The sequence below is a fragment of the Calypte anna genome, chromosome 6 (assembly GCF_003957555.1).
Source record: "Calypte anna isolate BGI_N300 chromosome 6, bCalAnn1_v1.p, whole genome shotgun sequence".
NCBI lineage: Eukaryota > Metazoa > Chordata > Aves > Apodiformes > Trochilidae > Calypte > Calypte anna.
The window spans coordinates 16,539,416-16,560,621 of NC_044252.1; the positions used below are offsets into that span (position 1 = coordinate 16,539,416).

The 21,206-nt window shown below is 42.3% G+C and overlaps 1 protein-coding gene across 6 annotated transcripts in view; it reads right to left on the reverse strand.

The window, feature by feature from the left end:
• The window catches only part of MARCHF8 (membrane associated ring-CH-type finger 8), an 89,466-nt gene continuing 68,260 nt past the window's right edge, over window positions 1-21,206 (reverse strand). For 4 of the 6 annotated variants that reach the window (XM_030452987.1, XM_030452988.1, XM_030452990.1 and 1 more), the window contains 5 exons: window positions 12,085-12,164; window positions 10,939-11,778; window positions 8,881-9,061; window positions 6,987-7,134; window positions 1-4,588 (listed from right to left, as the gene is read on the reverse strand). In XM_030452987.1, coding sequence (XP_030308847.1) covers window positions 4,284-4,588; window positions 6,987-7,134; window positions 8,881-9,061; window positions 10,939-11,778; window positions 12,085-12,164 — 1,554 coding nt within the window. In that variant the 3' untranslated portion in view covers window positions 1-4,283. The remainder of the gene's footprint in view (window positions 4,589-6,986; window positions 7,135-8,880; window positions 9,062-10,938; window positions 11,779-12,084; window positions 12,165-21,206) is intronic. The other 2 variants (XM_030452992.1, XM_030452993.1) reach the window with 1 other exon arrangement.

Consider the following 21,206-nt stretch of genomic DNA (forward strand, 5'->3'; position numbering starts at 1 on the left):
TGTAAAGTGTTTTGTATAAACTATACAACACATGCCAGTGTAAAATGTTTTAACATTATACAATTACCTGTCTACAAATGCTACACCTAAATACAAGATCTGCTACAATCTTTTAAACAGAGATCTTCTAGGCAAAGACAAGTGCTTTCAGTATTTCATTAGAATATACTGACACCATAATATCTCAAAACTAAAAAATAATCACAGAATAAAAGGTCCCACTTAGAAATTATCTTCACATATCTAATGTAATGCTGTGAAAAATCCATCCAGCAATATTCCTACTTTTGTATTTGCCCAGTTTCACCCATTTGCAAGATTAATTCAATCCAAAACCACCACCCTCCCTTTCATTGCTGGCCACAATCTCCACCAGAAATCTCTGTCTTAACATACCTTGGCTTTAGCAGAACTTTGGACCCAGGTGCTCACAGATACTGACCCAGCCAAGCAAAGGGAGAAGCAACTGGTTCCCAGGAGCAGCTATATCCATGGCCCATGAGTGACATCCCAAGTACCTCCCTTCTCCCAGCACCACCCCCAGCTGAACTGGCAGAAGGGGGCTTGGACAGGGAGCTCTTGTTGCTTCCCAGGATTTCTCAGGCCCAGGCACTTATCTAACCCCTTGTGGGCTCAGTGTAACCATTGCTGGATCTCCTCTGCTGAAGCAAAGTCTATCTCAACGGTATTCAACCAGAGAAAGCTGTCCCCAGGTCTGGCCATCCCTTCAGAACACAGGTCCATGTTTTAAACACCAATCCCACTCCTAAAATACAGGATTACAGTTGAAGAAATTCCTGAGAATTCACAGGCATGTAACATTTTATCATTTTGTACAGGGGCTCAACCTTCTGCAACACATCTGTATTTCTAACATTGTGTGTTCATGACCTGGCAGATACACCAAGTATGACATGATAGAGAAATTTTCTTGGCACAGCTGGAGTTTTTTGGGATAGGATTTAAATTTGTAAAATGTGAGTCTGGTTAGATGTCTACAGCATGGGGCATAGCAGCAAAGGGTCTGGCAACCTAGGAATGGGGTCACATTCAATAGTACTTAGTGTATATTCCCTCCTACTTAAATTCTGGTCTCAAAAAGTCCCAGGTAACCCAAGCTAACTTCGGCCAAGGAACAAAGACTAAAAAAATTCTGACTTCAATTATTTCCACAGCTGCCAGAAGGAAGTGTTGGAAAGCCTGACCTGAGCCGGGGTGGTTGTTCCCCTTACTGACAGGAAGGATGGAGATCACCTGAGCTAACATCAGTGCTTTGCAGCTGGAAACTGAAAACAAGTCGACAGTATCTCCTTGAGAAAGAAGGAAAAAGCACCATTCAGCCTTCTCACACCATTTGATGGCACCATGCTGAAGGAGGGAACTGTAGCTCCAGAGGCCCACTGTTAACACCAAGCAAGAATCAATGTGAGAAGTGTGACCAGCATAAATGAAAACCCCTGATAGATGGATATATTTTGCATCCTTTCCTGGTATAAGCATTCCTTAATCAGTATAAAGAGTTTAAATATTAGGTCTTAACTCTCATTCAGAAAAGTCCTCCTGCAGGAGGGAATGGTTAGAAGCAAAATTAGCTAAAACAGTTTCATCCAAAAATATTTTTCCATAGATGATTTTGATGGAGATTATTTTTCTTCCAAAGTTAAAATACAGCAAAAACCTTCAGTATCTTGGATCCACTAAACACTACTTGGCAGGTGTCACATGGCAGGAGCCACTACTTGGCAGGAGCTTCCAAACCACCAAATGAGATTTCACAGTGTTTCACCAATCACAGTGACTGAAACAGGACCAGCACATTACAGCATGACATATCAGCATTTGTCAGAATGTCAGTCAGACACCAGTGCCTCTCAGGTGTGAGCTGGAGAACAAGCAATTTTCAAACCAGAACTTGTCCCTTTTCATTTCACCTCCTGGCCACAGATCTGATGGAAACATGCACGGGATCCCTCGGCAGCCAGGTCTGCACAGCTCCCATCTGTAACAGGAGCATCTCACAGACAGGTGAGCCTGATGCACTTGGGCACTCCAGAATATGATGAAGATGTACAAGATCTGATATTTAAACCTCCTGAGCTTATCTATTAAACTTTTTCACAGAACAAAATAGAGAACTAAACAAGACTGTATTTTCTGGGTTGTTATAATAGAAGAGGATCACCCACAGCAGACTTCAGGAAAAGGCCTGAGTAATTGCACTTTAAATTATGGCAGGCATAGGCAACAAACTCTACATGAGTAAGCATCACCATGAAGACTGCTGCCCCAGTACTAACAGAGTGTGCAGGGTTTGTCTGCCTGTATCGTGTAAGCATAGGACATCCTGACACCTAGAACAAACCCATGGCAGTGCAGATTTGCAAGGACTGCCTAGGCGCCTGGGTATTTTAAAACATTTCAAGAACAAGGTACCATGTTGTTTATGAAGGTCACAGTCAGTAAGATTCAAGCATGAGATCACAAAAAGGCACACACTCATGCACACTTTTCCTCCAAGAGCTCTTAGAAACCACTGGTGTATATTTTCTTACTAGAGTCTCTTCTCTGCCTTCTTTTAAAAGTAATTTTAAAATAAATTAATATTATACTTTAAGAAAAAAAAATCACCAATGTCTCACAGTTATTCTTTGGGAAGTCCTAAAGAAACTACTTTTATTCTGAAAACAACTTGCTCAATGAAAGCTTCACTAGAAAAAAGACTAAGCAAAATTGGTATAGGAGCTGGGGATTTAGTTCAGTGTCTGACACATAAACAGAAGCTTTTACCTAACTGTGAAGTCCAGGTAATTCCTAAGACGAACCAGAAGATTATAATTGATTTTACAGAGATTTAGATATGGCTCAGGTAGAGAAAGTCAGCTTCCACATGCAGAGTCCTCATATGCTGACCTTTTGTGGGCCTTAGTTTCTGGTCCAGTTGCACTGAGACTTTGGTCAAATGAGGGCTTGGAGCTGGACAGGTGTTAAGTGATGCAGGTTGGTCAAGCAAATTAAGAGCAGACACCCCAGGATTTGGGTAACTGTTTAAAGCCCTGCTAACAGATTTTAAAGCCATTCCTCTCTTTTCATTGAGGCTGACTGAATAAAACAAACAGTCCCAAATTCAAATGCACAGATAAAGCAATGCTCTGACCATGTAATGCATCACATCAGGACTAAAACCAGACAGGTGGTTTAAAACTCATTCACTTAACACAATATTTACTTCTGTAACTATATAATAAAAGAAAGAAAACCAATTTCAGCTGTATTGATTAAGTGTCTTTTGTCCCACAACAGCTGGCACTTTTACCAATACAGCAACAACCCTTTGCCAACAATTTGGAACTTACATCAATTTGGAAGTTACATCAGGTATATATGTGCATATGTGTTGATGGTCTGACTGGTTTTAAGGAAAAAAACCATACAATCCCTGAAACTTTTGAAAATTAACATTACACGTCTACTACTTCCCATACACAAGTCACAAGTGCAATGTCCTCTGAAAAAAATTGTTCTTCAAAGGAAACCCAAAGAAGCAGAATTTCTTAGTGTTATGTTTAGTAAGTAAATGTGGGCATGTGTTGGAAATCAGAGGTTGGAATTTTTTTAATTTTTTTTTTTTTTAGCCAAGAGGGTTTATGTTCCAGGAGAAGAGATGGGATGAAGAATGAAGAAATACTTTGAAAATGACACATTCTTTCAAGTTTCATTCTCATTTGACATACATATTACAAAATAAAGATTTTTAAAAGTGCTATATGCTTTGTAAGTCTCATCACGATATGTAAAGCAAAAATTTGCACCTGCTGCCTAAGATGAAATGTTAGTGGCAGTGTTAGTGGTAGATTAGACTCTAGGTCTCTTATTTCCCACGCTGTCTGGGACAACCTTCTTCATCACATTAAAAGAAAAGACAAACAAACAAGAAAACCCCACTCTACACATATTCTATTTAGAGTCATCTTCTAAAGTAACAGACTCCATGAAGCTGATGACAGTTCACTTGCTTGCTTCATACAAAACCCGAGGCTCATTCTACCCCAGTATCTTGTGGTTTGATCAGCCAGTATCAGAGACAAAATGTTGAGAGGTATGCAGCCATGATGACATTGAGAGATATGCCAAAGGGATTTTTAAAAATTCCAACAAAAAAAAAAGTTAAAAAATTTATCCACCAGCACTCAGCTGTTAGCTGATTTCAAAAAGGTAGAGCAGTTTTCAGTAAACAATATTTTAAATCTTCAAGGACATACAGAAACATCCCTCCCACCCAGCAATCAGACGTGAAGGATTTCTGCAGCACAGTCTTCTGGCTCTGTGTAATGTGAGGAGTTTGTGTCTGAATGGTGAACTCCGAGCATTTCTTTACTTTCAAAGTTTGGCTCCGTTAGTGCAGGTTTTTCAAAAATACTCTTTTTGCTAGTTTCTGGACAGTTCTGTACATATATTACTCGGTTATAAGCTTTAAGTCTCTTCCACAGCTGTACATACACTTTGCATTGTACATACATGAACAGAAGTCCTCCAGTGAAACCAATAGCCACAACCACCAGCTTAGTCCAAAATGGCCACTCCAGAATCCCTGTGAGAAAGAACATTAAAAAAGAAAGAAAAAGAACCAGGTCAGTATCAGCTGAACTATAGTGGATCTCACAAAATCATCCTTTAAGGAAACCGTTAGAGAGTTTGGGCCATGCAAACTATTGTTATTTTGCCATTTTTCAGTTAGGCCATTTTTGGGTTTTTTTCCCTTAAAGTCAAACACATGCAGACTTCTACTTCACGTATCACATTTATTCTCACCTACCCGAGGAAAAGCAAAACAATTGATGCTCTGTGTCTGAGCCCTTGTGCAGCACAATCACAAATAGTCAAGGCAACAGCCAGTAATAAGCTTAGGTCCTTTTACACCTGTTTTTAAATGAAAATTGGATCCGATTATGAAAAGGATTCTATGACATGGCTTCCTTTTCAAAGGGGAAGGTTCAACTCCATGACCCAAGAAGTCTGTACAGTCATAGCCTTTAAACTCAAAAGGGGATGATTGTTACCATCCAGCTTGACATGTCCATTATGCAGACCAGACAATTTTATCTGTATCAGATCCAGCCACTTTGTGTTGAACTAGAGTGTCTCTTCTGATAAAAAACTGCAAGAGCTGAAGAATCTGAAGAATCCTGGAAAGCTTACCCTCCATATTAAAAATTACTTTTCTTGAATTTGCCTAGCTTGAACTTTTAGACATTGGATTTTGTTACATCTCTTTCAACTACTTTAAAAATGCAAAAATATTCATTTTATATGTTTTCTGCTTACATAGTCTCGTATCCACCCAGTTTCACTCCTCTTTAATGGTAAGCAGCATCACAAGATGGATACAAAACCATGCTGAATCATCCACTATCAGCTTTCTTGGAGAGTAAAACCATGGCCTCCCAAATATTCAGTTTTTTTATCAAGATATGGGATAGTGTTTGTTTGGGAAAACATGGTAGGATTTTTCAGTCTAAAATATTTTAGTCTCAAAATACAAAGGGCACTGCAATGTCATTACTCCTGAAATCCCACCCATAATTAATACCTGAACTTCTGATTCAGAGGTGAGCTACCTGATGCAATCTGTAGGCAATGACAGCACATGCTTGCCCCTGTGGAGACATGAATGTTCACCCACACAGACTCCTCAGACACCCCAGCTCATTACAGCACTCCCCAGATTCATAATCCAAATGAAGGGAGCAAAGGCAGCATTATAACAAGGGCTAAAGATTCACACTAATCCTGCATTTACATTCATCTAATGTACTTATTAGCTAAAATAACCTGGAGACAATAAATCTTTGACAGCATATGCTTTTCATTATCATATGAAGACCTTACGCTGAAGAACCAACAGTTTTCAGCATACACAAAAGGGAGAGGGTTAGATGGAACAGAAACAGAGAGATTTAATTCAAAGCAGCTTTCACATTGAATTCATGAACAATTAAACTGATGCCCAAATGAGAAATGACAGCAAAACTGTTCAGTTCAAAGTATTCAGCTCTGAAGAGACTGTCACAGCACAGTGGGTTTGCAGGTTTTACCAGTACTTAGCTACCTGCCCAGATGATGCTCTTCAATCACCAGCAAAACATTTTCCAGCTGCATGTCTGGCTGGCATGCAATGAAAGCTCTGTGAGAAAGGAGAGCTTGCCTTCTAATGGCTCCCAGCTTGGGTTGGTACCAAACCATCAGCTCAGGTGCCTGAGAAACAGTTCTGTGACAGCTGCAAATTTGCTGTACAGCACACCGAGGTAAAGAAAACCTATTATTCAAGAAGCTAAGACACTCTGGCAGTGCAAGGGGTAGGCAGCCACCACTTGACTTGTACAGTACACCTCATCTCAGCAGAATGAACTGGGGTCCTAAGAATCAACCTGAATTTCTTCTGCTTCCGGCACAACCACTCATAAATATGTCTTCAGCCTAACATGGCTCTCACAGGACACTTGTGCTAACCCACCTCACAGATGACTGAATAGGAAGAAAACCATTGATTTACCTCAAAGATTTGGATTTAGGATACTCCTGCTTCACCTCTTTTTAAAAAAACTTCTGGTTTTGTCCAGTTAAAATGTAGCCATAGTAGCAAATAAATACTTACATTTTTATCTGCTAAGTGTTCCAACTCAAAATTAAATTATCATAGGCAGGTTAATTTTGTGTCTGGCTACAGTGGATTAGCTCTCATATCTGTGCTTTTCTCAAGTGCAAACTAAGTTGCCTTGAAATAGACTTAAAAAGCACCCAGAGATGAATTTACACTGATTTAAATAAATAATTTTAGAACCGTACTTTTAAACCAACCCAACCTCAGGCTAAACTTGATTTGTCCTAAATGTAATAATTAACTGCACACTCATGCTCCACATTCTCTCTGTGTTCAGGATAAATAATTATTCCAAGAGAAAAAGTGGGAAGATGAGCAAGTAACATACCAGTAGTCTGTCCCTGTTTAATCTCTTCAGCAGTCCTATCTATCAGGACATAGAGAGACCACACAACGCAGGTGATGGCAATGATATGGAATGTTACAGAGCACATGATCTTCCTCCTCTCACTGGCTGTCATCTGCAGCTTTTCCCACTGGCAAGAAACCCAGAAGAAGAACAAGAAATTAGGCGTTTACTGTAGTTACTGGAGAGTATAAAAAGAGAACACTGATAACAACAAAAAACAGTCAGGAGACCAGGTTTCTCCTAACATGGATTTAAATAAATAAGACAGCATTATTGCTCTGACCAGATGATGCACGTGATGGCTGGCAGCTCACCCTTATGTGAGAGGAGCTGTCCTGGTGCCAGAGAGGTACCTGGTGCTCAGCTCTGATTCAGAGCCTCAGCACAATGTTATCATACCCTGCTTACCCAGGCAGGCACAACTCCAGCACACTGGGACCCTAACGCAAGGCCTGGTCCAGAGCAAGCCGGGATGCTCCTTTGTGTGCTCCCCACTCAGCAGCCAGAACCCAGTCACTGCCTGGCATTGTGCCTTGCTCAGGCAGATGTTCAATAAAACACTACAATAGAAGTGGTACATGATCCAATTGACCAGTGTGTGCAAGACATCTCACACTGAACTCTGCTAAGAGTCCCTAAGCGCGTAGCCAAAACTGCTTAGCTCTCACCTTATACCTCTGAGGGTTTCATTCAATCTTCTTGTCTATTTAACAATTCTTACAGCACTGACACCTATATTTTATTTTCAGTGTTTCAAGTGCACTTACATATAAGTGCACTAAGAATACACAGTAGAAGTGGGATGACAACTTTGTAAATGAGAGGATGCAGCAAATTAGGTCCCCAGACCTGCGTCTATGAGTAGTGCTCGTATAGCCCAAATAGAAACTACAAAGTCAGGTTATTTAGAAAAGCTAGAAAGAGTCCACCACTTCCCCTGGGAGACCATCCTAATGTCTGATTGTCCTCACAATAAAAATTTACCTCTTATGTTCAATCAGAATCTCATCAACTTATGCCCATTGCCTTTTGTCTTGTCCATGTGATTCCTTGTAAATAGGGTCAAGTCCCCTTTGCCCTTCACCTTCCTCTTTGTCCTTCTTCACCTATTCCTGTTTGCTTTGGCATCCTGGGAGGATCTGATCTGTTCCTCTGCCTGTGGTCCCAATCTATGTCATCCTGAATCTGTGTGTTCCTGCCTCCAGCTCCTGACACCTGCTCACTCCAGGAGTCCAGCCTGGACCTTCCCAGGGCTGCCCTGCAGCCTCAGTGGTGATGTCAGCATTACTGGGGGAAGAAGGGAGGAGGAACATGGTATTGTTTTTCTGTATATTTGTATATATTTAATAATTTTTCCTTTTTTATCATTACTGTTTCATTAAAGCTGTGTAGTTTAGTTTCAAACCCATAAGTCTCTCTCCCTTACTCTTTCTTTACTCTTTCTTTATCAGGGAGGGGAGGGGGATTAATACAGAGCATCTGTCATTTGGATAATTGCTGGCTCAACTGTTAAACTGTGACAACTGAGAAAGTGATTTGAAGGATGTTTAACCTGAAATCCTCATATTTTCAAGAGAACTCAAAAGCTATGTGGAACTCAGAGCAGCAAACTACAGTAGTACAAAACTCCACATCTACACACAGAGCTGCAATAGCTGACTCTCAGAGCTGTATTCCACAGCCACTGACTCTGCCAGGTTGAGTGTTAATTCATTTTAGCACCTATATAAAAGTTACCAGACTTACTAGGGACCCACTAAAACATGCTAAATATGTGGAAGGTGCTTTGGGCTCACAAGCAAGGACTGTCTCTTCAGATTGGATGTGTGTTTAACACAAAGCATTTTCTTGGGGAAGCAGATCTTGTGCCTACCTTTCGCAAAGGCTTCAGTTTTGTCTCCATGATGAACTCATATTTGCAGAGTTCACAGCATCGTGTGTCTGAGCTCTTGATCCACTGCTGCAGGCAGGCTTGGTGCACAAAATGAAGACTTCCCGTGCAGTGACAGGGGGTAATCAAAGGGCTCTCATCATCTCCTTCACAGTGACATATCCTGAACCAGAAGCAAAGCTGCTTGTTAGGAGAAGAGGAAGCAGAAAGGGTTTGGAAGAGGCATGTAATATCTGTGATCACACACAGCTGTCCATTGAGGAGCCTGAGATACACATAAAGAAATGCATTCCATAAAGGAGCTAAAGTCAAAGAGCTCCCTTGCTGTGCAAGCACATACACAGGCACAAAATAATTGAACACAGACACTGCTAACTAGACAGATGCTTTCTAACACATGAGGTGGACACACAGAGCCTGATAGAAATGCACTATTCAAAAGAAAAATCAGGGTAAGAAATTACAATGCTACATCTAGAACAATAGTACTTAACTGAAAATAGCACTTAAACAGATCAGGCAGCACTTCCTAAGATAAAATATGCAGAGAGCTACTTGTGGATTTTCATCTGAAACAGAAGATAAAGCTAAATTCCCAATCCAATGGTGAAATAGCCCACCCTAGTATAATGAAGAGTTAATTTAGACAGCCTGAAGTTATTATTTCTAGTGCAGGTGCTAAAAGACAGATCCACACTGGAGAGCCACAGCACTCTCTCTCCCCAAAACACGCCTACTCTAAATGGACTAATGGTTTTGTTCTTACTTCACAAGAATTGCTAAGGAAGCATCAGCTTTGCAAAATTCCCCCTTTCCCTCACAGTCTACCCATGCAAACAAGGACATCTGATATAGTCTTGCTAACAGCAGCTGGCTTTGGTTTTCCAACTTAAATTTATATACAACCATTGGGATGCATCAAACATCACAAAGTCCTTCTAACCAAGTTGAAGAGGTCATAAATTGAAAGGGGGATGGATGGTAAGGAGCTCAGGGAATGAATGTAGGTTACTGAGCATATGTGAAGGATGCCCTGGCATGCTGCCATTCCTGTCTCTTACTGAAATCTCTTACTGATGTGTAGCATCTTGCCTCTTGCTGATAGCTGGCAAGTGGAAATGAAGGAGTTGGTGGATTACGAAAATGTCTAGCTGATGACAAGCCAGCAGGGAACTAGATTTTGCTGGTAATGAGGGGGAAAATCAAACAGTAACAAAGTCAGTTTCAGAATGTGCTGTCAGGGAGAAGAAAGATTAGGATAGTAAAATCCTAAGTAAAGACATGGGACATTTGCTCCTGTACTTGGTGCCTCCTGGTCCACAACCACATTTGGAAGCTGTAATGGGGCAGGTCTGCAGACAAGTCACCATGAAGACAGTCCAGAGCTGGCTCTTCCCACCACCTGTGCACATGATTTATTCTTTGTAGCTGGAACAAGCACATCCATCCCTTTTGGCCCTTACACTATGAGCATCACACAGGCCTACTACTGACACCCAGTGGTCAGATCCCCCTTTCCACTATGGCATCCACAAATAAGAGTGTCATGGGATGCAAACTGTGAGGAAAAGATGAGGAAAAGAAATAATCTTAATCTATATTGACCTGATCTCAGAAGCAATGCTCAAACAGCCTCATGACTTCCCACCCTCTGACCAAACCCAGCAGCGGCTGTCCAGACAACACACAACTCATTAAGTGAATTGCATGTTCAGCTTGACCTTTAACATTCATAGCTGATTCTGTCATGATATGCCCAGTTTGGGGTATAAGAGAAAAACACTATCTCAGAATCTCAAACCTAAAACAAATTGGAAGAGAATTCATTTGACTTGAAAGGAACTACTTTTGCTTAGTAGCCTTGTTAAGTGCATCAGAGGGATACAGGACAGCAAAGAGAAGGCTGCATGCTTCCAAGGGCACATATTAAAACAAGATGACAGGGTGAAAGACAGAAACAGCACAAATGCAGGGGAAAACTGAATGGCTACTACCACACATGGGAGGGCTTGAAGGTAGGTGGTTCTCTGATAAACCAACCTGCAGGTATCCCCCGATGTGGACACAGGGGAGAGAGGGGGTAATTTTTCTGAGAGGGGGGAAGGGCAGTCAAGGTCACTATCCTTCTCAACTGAACAGAGTGGTGCCCGCTGCTCATTTGTTTTCAATTTCACTGAGGTGCTGTCCTCAAAGACGTCATCATCTCCCATATCATCAGAGTAGAAGTCTGTGCTTTCCACCAGCATGCTGGAGGATTTCTCAGCTTGGAAGTGACTGGAATAGCTCTCCAGTTCATGAAACTTATGCAGGCTGCTGGTGCTGGAGGTGTGGGAGAAGGAAAAAAGGTAACGCAACAGTTTTTTGCTCCTTGAGGTGTCATGGTCCACTTTGTCCTCCAGCAAGGGGATATGTACAGTGCTGCTGTTCTCTGCTGCTCCTGATGCACTTGAGTAGTTGGAAAGGGAAGGGATATAGGAGTGCTTAGAATTGCTAAAAGGCCTGAGATTCAGCGGTTTCCTTTCTTTAAGATGAAATTTGTTAATCCTTAAACACTGCTCTTGAGTCGGGGTCAATTTGCTTTCCGAGCATGTTCTCTCCACATAGTGAAAGCCCTCACGGGTGCTCTGTGCCTTCTGGTCCATGTCGTTGAGGGACTTGGAGAATTTCAGAGTGCGGGTGGGCTTTCCATTCTTATGAGACCTGAGTGCCTGGCCCCAGTCCTGCCCATGGGAGCTCCTCTTTGCTGCATGTAACGTGTCCTGACTGATTATTGTCACAATGACCTCTTGTGTCAGAGGGGTCTGGCAGTGAGGATTTTTCAAGACAACAGCAGACTGTACTGGACTGTGATGACAACACTCAGAAAACACTGCACTGGAACTGCATGCAGAACAGTGGAATAAAAGCACAGAAAGTAAGAAACAATTACATAAGAGAACACATATAATAAAAAGTGAAGAAATGAGAATTACAGCTAGTGTTGGAATGACAAACATAGCAAGGGCCAAACAGTCAGTAGGATTCAATGAAGCAGTGTTAGAGGGCAGTTGAATCAAACAAAAGAGACACTTCAAATGGGAACCCCACACTGCTTGTTTTCCCACACAAGTGCTTTTTCAGTTTTATTTTCTCTTAATTTGAACCTTGTATGAGTCTCACTGTAGCCATGCAAAAAACACACTTTACCTGCAGATGTCCTGGTTGGATGGTGTAACAGAAGTCCGAGAGAAGCTGTGAGGGGCAGAGATAGAGGTTGGACTTCCAGCCTGCAGTGAAATTAAAGAAAAAGCAAATCACAACTCAGAAGAGTGTGGTATGCAGAGCAATCACCTTCAGGGCTAGACACAGCATATGGAGACAGATATCACTCTGCATCAGGTATTTAAGGGCTAATTGCAAGAAAGCAGCTTTACTGTCAAATGCTAAAAGGGGAGGTCACTCAGCCACATCCTTGGAAAAGTGGTAATCACAACAAAAACATTTTTTCCCAAGGTCAAATGCAGCCATCACTGGAGCAGAACCAGAACCTAGATGTCAAACATTGTATAGAACAAAAGCTCAGGAAATGAGCAATGCTACAGTAATCAGAATAATTAGGTGGAGGTGTGGTTGGATATACTGGTTACAATTTAGCTATCACATAATAGCTAATCCACTTACAATGATGACAAGAGATTAGAGGCTTGGGTCTTGTGTTTGTTTGGTTTTTTGGTTTTTTTTTCACACGACAGAACCATCAGTAATCCAGCAACTCGTACACTACTTGGGGACTTACATTTCATGCTTGCTTACATATATATATATGAGCACCATCTGCCTCGTAAGACCCAGCAAGGGCACAGTGAGAAACATCAAAACTGAAGAATTCAGTATTTAGCTGAGCTGAGCTCAGTTGAGCTAACAAAAAAAGAAAAGAAAAAAAGGAAAATAAGAAACAAAAAACAAAACAAAACCCCAAAAACCTAGACTCCAGGCATATTTAACACTTAATAGACAAGCCTCTAAAATTAATACTGTGAGAATGGTCAATCTTAAGTTGGGACTTGACAGGCTATTACTACAGGCCTTTTCTGCCACTCTGTTCTGTGAGTCAATAACAGAAACTTCTCAAGACTTAAGAGGTTTTTGCAAGGTAAAGACCTGCACTGATAAATATTGAGAATATTCTTCCATGTTTCACAAATGCTGGATAGGCTTTGCTGCTCACCCACCAGAAGCAAAAGGTTTCTCACATTTAAAAATAATAAAAAAAAGGTTTACATCTGCAAAGCAAGAATCCTGAGCCCCAGACAGGCTTCAGGCAATCAGCAGAATAACAGAAGTGTCAACATCAGACTGGGCTGCATGAAAAACAACACAGACCTGGCCCAGGCAAGTGCACAAAGCTGGACTAGGAGAGACCTCGGGTCACTCCTGTGTGGTGTGCTGGCATGGAGCACACTATGCCCAGCCCTTATGGCATCAGTCATCACTGCTCTGATGACCCCTGGTCATGGTTCAACACACACTCTACCTCTCCCAGGTCTCTTTAATTTCTTAGTTTACTGAAAGCTCCTCTGGTACATTAAAACAAAGCTTCTTCAGGCTTTCAGGCTTTTTTCAGGCTTTTTTGCTGTGAAAGCCTGAAAACAAGACACTTATTCCCCATCCTGCCTAGCTATATACATGTATAGAATGAAAACCAAGAGAATAATCTTGAGCCAGAAAGCAAACTGAACTATGCTATGACTGTGACAAAACAAATTGAAGAGTTAAAGACCAATTGTTGGCTTTATCCTGGAAACTGTGGTTCCTTACATTTTACACCACTTCCACATATAGGATGCTGATCACACACTGAGGTGAATTCAGGTATTCAGGTAAATTTGCTCTCTATTTGATGCTTAACGTCTCCAACTTCTTCCTGGTTAGAAAAGCCAAGGCTCAGTGAGTATTAAATCTGGCCAAGGAGATACAGGGGAAAACAAGAATTTCAATAGGTATATTAATGGTAAAAAGAAGTTTACAGAAGGTGTGGGCCCCCTCAGAAAGGAAATAGGAGAACTGGTGACAAGTGATAAGGAGAAGGCTGAGGTTCTCAATGGCTTCTTTACCTCAGTCTTCACTGTCAAGGGCTCCAGCCAAACCCCCAGAGTCACAGGAGATAATGGCAGGGGACGGACGAAAAAAATGCCCATTGTAAGTGAAGATCAGGTTTGTGACCATCTGAAGGACCTGAAAGTGTACAAGTTCAACAAGACCAAGTGCAAGGTCCCCATCTGGGTCAGGGTAATCCCAAGCATTGATATAGGCTGAGCAGGGACTGGCTTGAGAGCAGCCCTGAGGAAAAGGACTTGGGAGTGCTGGGGGATGAGAAGTTCAACATGAGCCATCAGTGTACAGCCCAGAAAGCCAACCAGATCCTTGGCTGCATCAAGAGCAGCATGGCCAGCAGGGTGAGGGAGGTGATTCTGCTCCTCTGCTCTGCTCTTGTGTTACCCCACCTGGAGTACTGCATCCAGTTCTGGAGCCCCTACTACAAGAAAGATATTGACATGCTGGGACACGTACAAAGGGCCACAAAGATGATCAGAGGGCTGTAGCACCTCTCCTGTGAAGACAGACTGAGAGAGTTGGGGTTATTCAGTCTGGAGAAGACTCTGAAGAAAACTTATTGTGGTCTTCCAGTACCTTAAAGGGGCCTACAAGAAAGCCGGTGAGGGACTCTTTAGGATCTCAGGTAGTGATAGGACTAGGAAAAATGGATTAAAATTAGAGGTAGTTAGATTTAGGAAAAAGTTCTTCACTATGAGGGTGGTGAGACACTGGAACAGGTTGCCCAGAGAAGTGGTGGAAGCCCCATCCCTGGAAGTTTTTAAGGCCAGGATAGGGCTAGGATAGGGCTCTGAGCAACCTGATCTAGTGGGAGGTGTCCCCGCCCATGGCAGAGAGGTTGGAACTAGGTGATCTTAAAGGTCCCTTCTAGCCCTGGCAGTTCTATCATTCCATGATGATGTGATGGGCCTAAGCCTTGACAGGCTAACTTTGACCCTTCTAACTCCAGAACCACTTGCTGAATCTTTGTGGACTTTCATTCCCTTTGCATGGAGGAATGTCACCTCCAATGACAAGCCCTCAGAGATATGTGTTAGAGAGTTACACAGTCAGACTAGTTGCCTAAAATAGCTCAGGACCAAAGGTCAATAGTGTTTTTATGCATATTGACATTCCCATCTAATGTAATTCAGTGAGGTAACCATACGGCCTTCTGCAGTGGTGTTCAGATAATCACAGCAACTCTGAATGCAGCAATCCCTGGAAGTCTCTGGAGGGTTACCATCAGAAATATATATATATACATATATGTCTGTGCATGTACATGTATATATATCTGTACATACACATATACAAAACTACGTGCACCCACAGCTAGTTCTCATCTTGCCCCCAGTCTATGAACAGTCCAATCCTGTTGGTGCAGGAACTCAGCCTTTTCTGATTACCTACTTGTGACTACATACTGCACACTGAAAAGCAAATAACTCACCCTGTCTCAAAAGATAATCTTTAAAGTGAGCCATATGGCTTGGGTATAACCCAAGAAAACCTGCTTATCTGAGATGGCACTTCTGGGTCTAGCTGCTGCTGTCTTATTCTGGGCTACATTGAAATTATATCTCATTTTAAAGAACAGGGACTGTCACAGTCTAAAAACCTTATTAAATTATTCATTGGAGGTTAAAAGATAGGAAAAATTAACTCCACAAGAATTCCTCCACTGATTTGAAGTCTGAAGGAAGCAAAGAAAAGTCTTCTTCCCAACTTCATAATATCTAGGTGCCACAAGAACAGGACCAACACTGTGGCCCTACTACAGGAGCAACAAAACCACCTAGAAGTCTCAACTAAGGACATGGAACTAACCTGCTAAGTACTATACACATTTAAGAATGAAATAACACCTCTCCTTTAGGCAGACCAAAGACTTAAAGTAGCAAAATTTTAGGCAGCAGGAACTGAACATCACAAAGAAGTTAATACAAGTTTAGTGATAGAGCAAGAAGCAAACACTCCCCAACCCAAATTTCAACCTGTCAAAAACTCTGATGCTAAAAGATGCCTCAAGTGCCACTAAACTAGGTGACTCCCTTCTGAGGGGAACAGAAGGTCCCATTTGTCGACCAGACCCATCCTACAGGGAAGTCTGATGCATCCCTGGGGCTCTGGTTAGAGATGTTAAAAGGAAGCTCTGTGGTCTGGTGCAGTCCTTCAATTACTACCCTCTCTTGGCTATGATGAGGCTGCAGTGAGAAATCCAAAGGCAATTAAAAATACTTCAGGGCACTGGGGTGACGGGTCCGAGGCTCAGGTGCACAGGTGGTGTTTTCATCAACCTTCAAGAGGTAAGGAAAAATACTAAAAGATGGAGGAAAACACACCTGAATAATGAGTGGCTCAGAGACTGGTGCTGCCACTGAAATTCTGGGTTCTTGGATCATGGGTAAGTTTATATGGCACTAGGTCTGCTGGCAAGAGCTGAAGTACATCTGTCACAAAGGGGAAAAAGGATACTCACACATGAGCTGGCAGAGCTCACTGAAAGGGCTTTAAACTAGGACTGAAGGAGGGCGGGGGTAAAACTGGGCTTACTGGAGAGAAGCCTAGGAGTTGTACATCAGGACAGTGTAGTAATAAGGGGGAAGGGGACAAAACTAGACCTGTGAGGAATAAATCCAGGGTTAGGTTGCCAGGGTTTATAGAGTGGTGTGCTAGTGAAGACCCTCACTCAGCTGTGTTGGCTGTCAGAGAAGTAATGTGAAATGAAAATGCAAGGGTTATTAATGGTTTAGAAAGCATAGGAACACCTGAGAAGAGACAGGTAGGAATTAGGGCCCATGCCCACAAAATGGTATTGGGATCATTAGCCCACCTGAAATTCATCTATACCAATACATACTGCATGGGCAACAAACAGGGAGAGCTAGAAGCCATGATCCATCAGAAAAACTGACATGGTGGCTATCACAGAAATATGGTGGGATGCCACGACTGGAGTGTCACAATCAACGGCTACAACCCCTACAGGAGGGACAGACCAGGAAGGAGAGGCAGTGGGGTGGCCCTGTAAGTTACAACTGCCTAGAACTTGAAAGTAGTGCTGAAAGGGCTGAGTGTCTTTGCATCAGGATTAAGGGCAAGGCCAACAAGGCTGATATCCCTGTGGGAGTCTGCAAGAGATCTCCCAACCAGGGCAGTGAGGTGAACACAATAGTATATAAGCACCTGGAAGAAATCCTGCAGTCATATGCCCTTGTGGGTGATTTCAACTTCCCTGATGTATGCTGGAATCACAACACAACAGAGAGGCAACAGCCCTGGAGGTTCCTGGAATGTGTCAAGGATGTGACTCAGCTGGTGAGTGAACCAACCATGGAAGTGCCCTGCTGACCTATTTTTTGTGAACAGGAAGGGCTGGTAGGAGATGTGACAGAGGTCACCTTGGACACAGCAACCATGAGAGGATACCAATCTCTACAAGGGGGGGGGCAGTAAAACTTCTAACCCTAAACTTCCAAAAGGCAAACCTTAACTTGTTTAGTACCCTGACTTCCAGAAACCCTTGGGAATCTGTTCTGAAGGATACAGGAGTCCAGGAAGGCTGAACACTCTTTGAGGAAGCCTTGAAGTCAGAGGAGGAGCCCATCTCCATGTGCTGAAAGGCAAGCCAGAGGCACAGAAGCCCAGCTTGGCTGAGCAGGGAGCTTTGACTGGCACCCAGGGAGAAAAAGAGTATATAGTCTTTGGAGAAAGGGGCAGGCCACTCACAATAACTACAAAAATGTTGTGAGGCTATGCAGGGTGAGAATCAGAAGAGCTGAAGCCCAGATAGAAATTAATCTGGACTCTATGGTAAAAGACAGCAAGAAAAAAATCGATAAATATATTAAACATGAAAGAACAACCAGGGAGACCCTCCATTCCTCATTCGATGCAGAAAGAAACAGTGATAAAGGGTAAGGAAAGAGCTGAGGTGCTTAATGAATCCTTTGCCTCATTTTTTAGCAATAGGACAGGTTATAAAGAAGAAACACGACTCCCTAAGCTAGGAGACAGGGACTAGGAGCAGAATGACCTCCTCACAATCCAGGAGGAGATGGTCAGTGACCTGCTATATCACATAGATGTCCATAAATCTATGGGGCTGGATGGGATGCACTCAAGAGTGCTGCAAGAATTGGCTGAGCCACTTGCCAGCCACTTGCCATCATCTACCAGCAGTCCTGGCTGATAGGAGAGGTATCTGCAGATTGGAAATCAGCCAACGTAACCCCCATATATAAGAAGGGATGGAAGGAAGCTCTGGGAAATGACAGGCCTGTTTATTTGATTTCAGTACCAGGGAAGCTGACAGATCAGATCATCCTGAGTACCATTATGGGGTACAGACAGAACAACCCGGTGATCATGCCCAGTCAGCCTGGGCTCATGAAGGGCAGGTCCTGTTTGACTAACCTGATCTCCTTCTAGAAGAGGGTGACACACTTATTCAATGAGGGAAGGGCTGTGGATGTTGTCTACTTTGACTTTAGCAAGGCCTTTGACACAGTTTCCCACAGCATTCTACAGGAGGAGCTGGCTGCTCATGGCATGGCACACACAGGATCTTTCTATAGAGACAACAGAGCTGAAGGCACTAGAGAAAGGAGGTTATTTATAATTTCAAAATCTCCCCAAGCATAACTCAGCCTGCCTGCAGCATAGGATTACTGTTGACTAAACACAGTAATAACTGCACAGGTTCTGCAAGAAGAATAAATAAAATATATTTATATAAAATATATAATATATATTTTTATATATATATATATATATAATATATATAATTATATAATAAAATATATAAAATATATAAAATAATAAAATAACTTTGATGTTAAAATCTTCCTCAAAATACCTTGAATAGATTGAGGGAAGAAAAGAGAAAAGGAAACTCCTGCAGGTTTCTCCTACACAGGGTGCCCTCATACCTGTATAAAGTAAGAACCCAGCTCCAGGAGAGGGGATTTGTCACAGGACAGGGGGACGGTCACACTCCTGAAGAACACGGCTGCACTGTGCATAAGTTTTGAGATTACTTGCTCTTGTGGGTGGGGAAAAGAACATCCCTTAATCTTCACACTCTACAATTTTCTCTGTGTTTTCCTTTGCTCAGTAGCTGAGTAGAGGGATTTCTAAATTACTTTTTAAAAAGCAGCTTCTCTTTCCCTGCTCCAGGCTCATATACCTGAACACCTCTGAGCAGTGGTTCTTTTCAGTAAGCCTTGGTCATCTGATATGACCAAGCTGATAGCTAAGCTATGAGACTGAAAAACCTGAGCTGCTTTTCTACAGATGAACACTCACTGAATCCATCAAAGCTTCAGGCAGCAGCAGACATGTGTACTCATACGCTTTTCTAAATCTGTTCCAAGTTGATGAACAGCCTAAGTGGATTTTAAATTTCATAGCAAGGTTAGGCTACCACTTTGTGTCTGCACTGGCTGCCATTCAGCCCAAGAATAATTTAATATTCTACAGTGTGCTTCTGCTCAAAAGATAAAACTCTAGAGACCTTCAGAAAAGAAAAAGTATTTACATTTTTAAGGAGTCTGCTTTTGATTCTTTTGCTGTGATCTCAGTATTAGCATTTTCGGATTTTATACCTTAGAGGGCCATGAAAATAAGACAACAGAGTGCTCCCTCACTACACTAGAATCAGAGCAAGCAGATGACAGAATCAGCAAGCAGATGACCTGAAGGTATTTTCATAAATCAAAACATCATTTTCAGGTTATATCTGACACTCTAAAGCTAAGAATATGATTTTTTTGAGGATAACTTTTTACAGATAAGCTTTACTAGTGACATTGGTTGTAAGAACAATTCCTTTAAAAACAGAGGGCAGGAATTACCAACACAGTAAAAATCCCCTTTTTAGCTGCTCTCAGTGACTAGCTGTGTTTTAGGGTCAATTTCATCTGCTTTTAGAAGATGAAGATTCTATAAAGCTTAATTAGTTTTCTGTGTGGTTTGTATGCATCACGGTGGCTTCTTGGGAAAAATGCTGTCCTAGGTTAACTGTTGAACTTTGGGTCTGGGCTGTGCCAACTGGGAGTGTTTCAATCAGCATCCCTGCACTTGAACAGGGCAAGATGGGAACTGGGCCATGTGCAAAGTCCCATGACTAAATCAATTCAACCTGTCTTCAACACCTTTTTTTTTAAAAAAAAAAACAACATAATTTTAATTTTTAATTTCAAAAACAAACATGGAAAATATTCCAGAAACACAAACATTTTATGAGGAACAGATTTAAAAGGATTGCTTGAAATCTACATACCAAAAAAAGTAAAGAAGGGCCTGGAGGAATGCCACATCCCCCAGTGTGCAATAGACTGCACAAAACCTAATGGCATATGAAGATCCTCCTACATCTTATTCGCTCCTCCTTTTTCTGCTGCTTCTGGCTTGCATCCCTAGCCATGTATTCAAGTGACTGCTTTTTTCTTGGCCTGGCCACATGTACTAGCATCTCTTCAGCTTCTCTTAGCATCTGCCTCTTGGAGAGCTGCCTTTTTGCCTCTTCCTCCCAAGTGACAGCTCCACCTGGCACCAACACTCAGGGTCTATGTTTGAAGAGGTCCTGCTACATCTACGAGCTCATCTCATTTTCAGTGGCACTATCTGTCTGCTTCTCTTCTTGATCACTTTTAGCCCTGGGGTACTGCTTTCCTTGGTCACACTGAGTAACACAGCATCCTCCTTTGGCTAAAGGCTATGATATGCATGGCATTTGACACTGTCCCACATGACATCCTGGTCTCCCAACTGACAAGACATGGATCTGACAGATGGACCACTCAGTGTATAAGTAATTGGTTGGATGGCTGCACCCAGAGAGTTGTGGTCAATGATTCAGTGTTCAAGTGGAGGCAAGGAATGAGTGGTGTTCCTCAGGGGTCAATACTGGGACTATTAAACATCTTTAATGGAGACAGTGGGATGAAGTGTGTCCTCAGCAAGTTTGCTGATGATACCAAGCTGTGGGATGTGGCTGATATCTTAGAGGGAAGGCAGATCATCCAGAGGGGCCTGCCCAGGCTGGAGAGTTGGGCCCATTCCAACTGAATGAAATTCAGCATGGCCAAGTGCAAAGTCCTGCACCTGGGCCAGCACAACCCTAGGCACAAATACAGGCTGGGGGAGAAGGGATAAAGAGAAGCCCTGAGGAAAAGGAATTGGGGTTGGTAGTAGATGAGAAGCTCAACATGAGCCACCAGTGTGTGCTG